The sequence below is a fragment of the Nanorana parkeri genome, unplaced genomic scaffold (genome assembly GCF_000935625.1).
Source record: "Nanorana parkeri isolate BGI_ZX_2015 unplaced genomic scaffold, ASM93562v1 scaffold1597, whole genome shotgun sequence".
In the NCBI taxonomy this organism is placed as follows: domain Eukaryota; kingdom Metazoa; phylum Chordata; class Amphibia; order Anura; family Dicroglossidae; genus Nanorana; species Nanorana parkeri.
This window is the reverse complement of record NW_017307865.1, coordinates 189,432-197,667: the sequence shown is the minus strand read 5'-3', so window position 1 is coordinate 197,667 and position 8,236 is coordinate 189,432. Positions and strand designations below refer to the sequence as shown.

The 8,236-nt window shown below is 41.8% G+C and overlaps 1 protein-coding gene across 1 annotated transcript in view; it reads left to right on the top strand.

Annotated features, from left to right (window-relative positions):
* The first annotated feature begins 4,491 nt into the window (after positions 1-4,491).
* Positions 4,492-8,236, top strand: part of SAT1 (spermidine/spermine N1-acetyltransferase 1) — a 6,188-nt gene continuing 2,443 nt past the window's right edge. Inside the window, exons 1-3 of the mRNA XM_018570796.1 lie at positions 4,492-4,735; positions 5,312-5,363; positions 7,643-7,726. Of these exons, the coding sequence (XP_018426298.1) occupies positions 4,670-4,735; positions 5,312-5,363; positions 7,643-7,726 (202 nt within the window). The 5' untranslated portion in view covers positions 4,492-4,669. The remainder of the gene's footprint in view (positions 4,736-5,311; positions 5,364-7,642; positions 7,727-8,236) is intronic.

Genomic DNA, 8,236 nt, shown 5'->3' with positions numbered 1-8,236 from the left:
CCTTAACATTCCCCTAGAGCTACTGATTGTTGGCCTAGATAAATCTGCTCTTAGCAAAGGTGTATGTTATTTGCATTTGATTCTGTTGGAAGACAAAGAACTCCACCCAGACTTTTGTTACGTTCTTTTATTATAGTAATGACTTGTAAACAGAGACTAGCAGCTATTTCCCCTTCCCTTCTTTACATATACAAAATAGTCATATCCCTGTGCTTTCAGTCACAACAGGATTCAGAGTTGTTTTGTATATGTAAAAATACTGTTGCCTTTACTATAACTACATTTTTAAAAATTTAGAGGGGGTTTGCATTACCCAAAGTGCAGATTAAAGGTGCACATAGACATGATATGACTGTTGTCCAATACAGTTGGTCTTTTGTATGTGGGTGATGCCTATGTCAGCTGGCCATCCATTGTCTAGGGAAATAGTTTATTAGATTGGTTATAAAAACTGTCATGATCACTATCGTTTTTGTCTCCCCACCCCTCCACTCCAACCCTCTCCATAGTTTAACTGAGTTTAACTGCACAGCCAAGTTCACAAGTCTGCATGATTGTCTTCTGCCCCTGTTGTCCCTAGCAGTTGGATTGTGGCTGTTCGTCTGTGATAAATTGTCCCAAAGTATTTAAGCGGTGAGCCAAAAGTTGCTATAGCTCTGAATGGAAGGTTCCAACTTTTCTGTGTCAGAGAACAGTTAACAACTTCAATGCTATTGTTTTGTCCAGTAACTACTTTTTTGGAGTTGGATACAGGACAATACCATACCCCTCAACTGATCCTCATTCGGACCCAAATCCCTTTGTCCTTTGCTCCTCAGTTGTCCCTCGTTTTGGTCTGATATACAGATATCTATAGAAAAAGGTTGCATGTAACTACTAAAAGTGTCATGTTGCACTAAATCCTTCATCTTATCTCTAAATGATCTTGTCTGCTATTTCAAAAAGCCAAAAAATGAAAAGTAATGGTTGAAAAAAACAAAAACAATTCTGGCTTTAACCAATTATTTTTGGCATATAGGGGTGTGTCCATTGCCGAAATACATTGCGCTGGAAGATGTTGCCTTTTTTCTCATCTCAAAAAGTTGCGGGATTTGCAATATAGATGTCTTCATCAAGATGAATAGCACAACTATTGGTTCCTCAACTCATGCCAGGGTGCCATGTGTAATCCTAGACTCTGATATTTCCTTCAGGCCCCACATCCAATCACTGTCTAAAGACTGCCCCCTTAACCTCACAACATTTCCAAAATTCGCCCCTTCTTGGCAAATCACACCACAAAGCTACTAATTGACTCCCTTGTTATCCTTTGCCTTGACTTGCAAATCCCTTCTTGTTGGCCTAACTCTACACAGCCTATACTTCCATCAATCTATCATGAATACTGCTAGACTCATCTCCCTTACCTACCACCGAGTGTCTGCCACCCCCCTCTGCCAATCCCTCCACTGGCTTCCAATAGCCCAATGTATAAAATTCAAAATAATAACAACATACAAAGTCATCCACAACTCTGTCCACAGCTACATCACCAACCTCAAAATATCACCCAAACTGTCCGCTCCACCAAAGACCTCTTGCTCTCTAGTTCCCTTATAAACCCCTCCCATGCTCGCCTCCAGAACTTCTACAAAGTCTCTCCCAAGATCTGAATCTCCCCAACTTGTCCGGCTATCTCCTACTCTGTCTACCTTTAGGTGATACCTAAAAACTAATTTCTTCAGGGAAGCCTAACCCACCTCTTGCTAAAAACAGTACTCATACTTTCTCCATCAGTTTATCCCTCATGAATAATGCCTTTTGTATCACTTGCCCCTCTTTTGAGATTGTAAGCTCTGACCAGCAGAGCCCCCCTAACCCTCTTTATGGAATTATACTGTAACTGTACTGCTCCCTTTATTTTGTTGGGGTTAAATAAACCCTGTATCTTCACCTAAAGTTTACATTTTAATTTTGTGTGGATTCCGGCAAGGTAAATAACATGTTGTTCATATCGTTTGGGGACTCTAGTGGTGAGACATCCCCGCCGGAATTTACATATTCATCCAAATGCCATGACTATTAGAAAGCCAGATGATGGTTTTGTTTCACACTCTTTATTATGTAGATTCCATTACCTGAGGATTCCTGCTGTGAAGAAGTAACACGATGGTTAAGAAGATACAAACTATTCCTGGGAAATGTATTTATTTTATTTATTACAGGTATTTATATAGCACCGACAATTTACGCAGCACTTTACATAGTTGCACATTCACATCAGTCCCTACCCTCAAGGAGCTTACAATCTAAGGTCCCCATCTCACATGCATACATACGAGGGCCAACTTAGAGAGGAGCCAATTAACCTAACTGCTGGCTTTTGTATTCTGATTGGATGCAGTCACTGTACGGTCGAAAAAGTTTCCATTTGACTACATTGGTATTCCAGTTGACTGTAGTGGAGTCGGGTAGTGCTGACAACAATCGGCTGAGATTGGAGCAATGTATGGCAAAGCAAAGACCTTGGGACCTCAAACACTCCTTTGTTTTCAAAAATCATTCTCCGTACTCCCCTCTTTATTATGGGATGGAGGGAAATTAATAGGCACACCACCCAGTATTTTACAGAGTTAGTGCTCATTCACATTAGACATCTGTCTCTAAATGAAGGTAACCACTGGATGAGCAGAACAGCTAGCACAGTGGCTTTAGGGTTGCCACCTGTCCAGGATTCACCTGGACAGTCCAGGTTTCGAATGCTGTGTCTGGGTTTTATGGCAGCAGAAACCTGGACACAAGATGTCAGGCAGACAGGGGCAACCAAAATTAAGATAGGGGCTACTGGCCCCCCACTGAAAATAGTCTCAACTGTGATATTTACATATTAATGGGTGGTGCTATTTACATATGAATAAGCCACAACTCATTCTCCCAAAAAATTATCTCATTGCTAGAGTGTTCGGGTTTCGCTTGAAAAAAAGGTGGCAACCCTAAGTAGCTTAGTGGTTCCTGGTTCAAATCAGAACACCGTCTGTAAGGCGTTTGCATGTTCTTCCTGTGCTAGCCTGTGTTTCCTCCTAGGGTTGTCACATTTTCTTCATGCGAAACCCGAACACTCTAGCAATGAGATAATTTTTTGGGAGAATGAGTTGTGGCTTATTCATATGTAAATAGCACCACCCATTAATATGTAAATATCACAGTTGAGACTATTTTCAGTGGGGGGCCAGTAGCCCCTATCTTAATTTTGGTTGCCCCTGTCTGCCTGACATCTTATGTCTGCGTTTCTGCTGCCATGAAACCCGGACACATCATTCAAAACCCGAACTGTCCGGGTGAATCCTGGACAGGTGGCAACCCTATTTCATCCCAAAATCATGCTGTAAGGTTAATTGGCTCTGTATGTATGTGAGATAGGGACCGTAGATTGTAAGCTCCTTAAGGGCAGCGAATGAATTGAATTTGCACTGCGTAAATTGTCAGTGCTACTTAAATACCAATAATAGAAAAACAGCAGGGAGAGCCGTGTCTCCTGTCAGCCTGTTATTTCTTTGCACAGTCTTCCCAGCCGTACGTGTGAATGAGCCCTAAGAATAAAATAAATAAATAGAAGTTAAAGTAGATCCTAAATGGATGACATTTAGTTTACTAAAGCTATTTGTACATCTTTTCAGCAGATCTCCTGCGATCTCTTTGCAGCCACGTCTTGTCTACATGCATATACTCCAAAGATGGCTGCAAGACATTTCTCAGGGTGGGTTTCCTGCTTGTGACAACAGTGGACAATCCTTGTGTAATGTGTATTTAAATGGCTACTTTTAGTCTCCATCAGAACCCCCTGTTCTGGGTGACAATGCATGAGAACATTTGGGGGAGTGGGGACAGAGATCAGTCATCCTATAACAGGAAGAGCCTGAACAAGGGCTTTCATTGCAGGTATTATTTTCATAAAAGCTGCATTCAAATTGAAATCTATATGAAACTTTAGTGATTGGGTTACATACACTTTTAAGTCTTCTGCTAACCATAAAAGCACAGAATACAATCCTCATATAGAGGTTTATAATTGTAAGATTTTATCTTTCAAATTATTTATTTTTAATAAAATGCAGCATTGTTTTTATGTAAAAGAGACATTACTTTTGTTTCATAATACTTTTTGTGTACAGTGCACCTTCGTGACCACTAGGTGGTGCTGTTGCCTTCACGCCTATGGTGAGTCACACATTCCAGGAACTGACGTTCGCAGGGAGGAGAAGGAGGAACTCCCGTTAAGGAGTTATCTAATGCTCCTCCACCATTGGCTGAAGTATGTAGGAGGGGTGTGGTTAGAGTGCCGCTCTATCACATTGGATAACAGTATGAAGGAGGGGTGTGATTGGGATGCCACTCTATAACATATGAAGGAGGGATGTGATTGGGATGCTCTTCTGTTATTGGATAAAGCAGGCGGGCGGGGTGTGGTTAGAGTGATTCGACATCTATAAATAAGGAAGATCGCGGATCGCTAACACTTCGTCTGCGAAGTTTGCCGAACACAGTGGCGTATTTGTGGAGTATCTGCCGAGTCAGGGTCCCAGACTGACTAAGGAGCGGAAGCCCCTGGGAAGCGAATGAAGAAACACCTTCTACTACTCTTCACATTCAGAGGTCTAGTCAGAAAAGGAAAAAAGAGCAAGAGACGAAAATGGCCAATTTTATCATCCGATCGGCTGTACCCGGAGACTGTAAAGACATATTGCGACTTATAAAGGTGAAGATCGGTCATTGTGGTCGGTGGATTATAGCGAGAGGATGGTTGGGGTTTATCTTCTACATCAGTACTTGCTAAATATAACTAAGTGCCATGTAATTGGCATGTGGAGAGATCATTGAAGGGCATCTATGCAATCTGGAGCAGTTGCCCATAGCAACTAATCTGCTTCTATCTTTTAACCTTCAAAGCTTGACTGAACAAATTGGAGAGAAGCTGATTGGTTGCTCCTCACAACTGCTCCAGATTCTGTCTACTCTAGTGTTACTAAATTCCTCCCATTGTCTTCCTCCCTCTGCATAAGATGGACAAAGATCCCCAATGTGTATTATGTCACACTGCCCCCCCTTTCTGTGCCAGTCATATGTGGGCTGGAGACAAAGCCACCCTTTATCTGCTGGATGGAGCTACACTGACTTTTATACTCTTTGTTTGTAGTTCTTGAGTAATTTTGTTATATGGAAGCTGAGCCTGAATACTGGATGACTTGGCATATTTTATCAGCTAAGAACCTTGTAGCTATGTTGGCTTGTCTAATTTCTTTATGCTCATCTATTTTTTTTTTTATCTGTTTAGGAACTGGCTAAATATGAAGAAATGGAAAACCAAGTAGTGTTAACTGAGAAAGGTATGCTGCTGAAATGTATTTTGTTTTCCTGCATTGTTTTATGGCACCTGTTTTTTATGAATGTTGCTGAACTCTAAGCTGCCTATTTATAGAACAAAATGGCGGACTTGTTTTGCATTTATGAATCCTTTAGAGAAGGGCTGCTTGCCAGCTTGGTGTTCTGAGCATTTTACCGTGCTGCCTAGGTAAACAAGAGGGAGGAAAAATTATGGACACACTTAGTGCTTGGCTAAATAAAACAGACCAAGGGATATTTACTTATGGACTGATTACTTGGTACCCACATAAAGCAGAACCGACCAAGGGAAAATTACTTCTGGACTGATTACTTGGTACCCAGATAAAACAAGAGGGACCAATGGAAAATTACTTCTGGCTTTTTGGACAGACTACTTACCGGCTAGAGAAAGCAGAAGAGGCCAAGGGAAAATTGCTTATGGACAGACTAATTACTGCCATGTAAATACAACATAACAGACCCAAGTGAAGATTACTTATGGACCAACTACTTGGCACTCTGATAAAGCAGAATTGACCAAGGGAAGCTTGCTTATGGACCAGCTACTTGGTAGTCACTGCCCAGGACATTGCCATTCATTTAAAAAACAAAATGAATACAATTTGGGATCAGATTGCTGCTGTCCAGTCACCTTACCCTATTAATGTACCAGACCCACCATCACACTTGTTACTCTCCTCTTTTGACTGTCACCGCAGAGGTTACAAAGCTTTTCCTCACCACTTTCCCCCTGGACCCTGTTCCCTCACCACTAAGTTGGTCACTATTTTTCTATCCTACCTCACATTTTTTATCTTTTTGCCTTGCATCTCTCCCTCCTAAAGCATGTGCTGGTCACCCCAATACCCCAAAAACCCTCACTGGACCCTACAAACCTAAACTATCTCAGACCAATTTCCTTACTCATTCACCTCCTCTCCAAAAAACATTTTATCTACAGCCGTCTGAGCCACCACCTCGCTGATGAACTTCTCGACCCCTTACAGTCCAGCTTTCACTCCCTACACTTCACTGAAACCACCCTCCGAAAACTCAAACTGCTAAAAAAAAAAGCCACTACTTATTCTTGCTATTAAACCTTTCTGCTGCTTTTGACACTGTTGACCACCTGCTGCTCAACAATCTCCACTCGCTTGGCCTACAAGACTGCTCTCTCATGGTTCTCCTACATATCTAAACACTTCTTTGGTGTCACCTACAAATCTAACTCCTCTTTCTGTAGGGGGTCCCCCAAGGCTCTGTCCTTGGACCCCTTCTCTATCTACACCTCCTCCCTTGGTCAGTTAATACCCTTACATGGCTTCCAATACCATCTGTCTGACACTCAAATCTATCTTTCTACTCCAACTCACCCCCTCAGTGTCCTTGCGTGTCACTAATCTGCTAACTGACAAATCTATCTGGATGTTGCAACAATTCATAAAACAACGTTAAAAAAACTGAGCTCATGATATTTCCTCCTGCCCATGCACCTTCCCCCAACATTTCCCTTGAGATCGATAACATTTTTTTAACATCCAATCACTATCCAAATCCTGCCGCCTTCACTTTCCTAACATCTTCAAAATACGCCCCTTCCTTACCAATTAAACCACAAAGATACTCATCCACTCACTTATCTCTCGTCTGCATCCCCTCTGCCAATCCCTGCACTGGCTTCCAATAGCCCAAAGGATAAAATTAAAAAATATTAAGAACCACTTACAAAGCCATCTACAACTCTGCACCTGGCTTTATCTCAAACCCTGTCTCAAAGTATCACCCAAATGTCCCCTCTGCCCTTCCAAAGATCTCATGATTTCCAGCTCAACCCCTCACATGCTCACCTCCACGACTTCTCTAGTCTCTCTCATCCTCTGGAACGGTTTACCCTGACCTGTCTTATCTCCTACTGACTGCCTTTAGGTGATCCCTAAAGACTCGTCTCTTTAGGGACGCCTATCCCACATCAAACTAACCACTGAACCATCATGTTCTTAAGCATTCATCCCCCACACTGCTACCTCCATGTATCGCTTGCCCCTCCCTTTTAGATTGTAAGCAGGGCCCTCCTTACCATCTTGTCTTTTAATTGTAATGTCTTCCTTGTATTGTAAAGTGCTGCACAAACTGTTGGCGCTATATAAATCCTTAATTATTTTATTAATGGTGGCCTACTGGACAGACTGCTTGCTGGGTAGACAAATAAAACAGAACTGAATGACAATGTTAATTGTGGAAATACCATTTGGTAATTTTGTATTTTTTTTCTTATCTAAAGATCTTTTAGAAGATGGCTTTGGAGAACATCCTTTCTACCACTGTCTTGTTGCTGAAGTACCAAAAGAGAACCAGACTATTGATGGTAATGAGATGTTCTTTGTGTCCTTTTAATCCATGTTCCATTGCTAGCCTTGTGGCAATTCTTGTATTGACCCTGTATGTAAGCAGATGCAATATTTGTTAAATCATATTTTCTCTTTAATTTGTCCCCAATCTTCAGGTTACAGTCTCTAGCTTCGCCATGTACATGGATGGCCCTTCCGTGTACATGGGTGGGCGGGGAGGTAACTAAAAGATCCGTTACACAATAACATAGATGAGCATGAAACGAGGTAAGGCCACCAGGGACTTCCATTCAACCATAACCAACAAACACGGTAGATCAGAAACCCATGCAACCCATTCATTCCTTTACCATCTGTCTATTTTTGAGAGCAACCAGTTCCCAACTGTTTTATACCAAAGCTGATCCAGAGATGGCCATGGCCAGAACAGCTCATAACGGCTCTACAACAACTTCCTTGGTGTAGACCTTTTAATCTTCTGGCATTTGAGTACACTATTATTTATTTTTTCCTTTAGGTCAACTGTG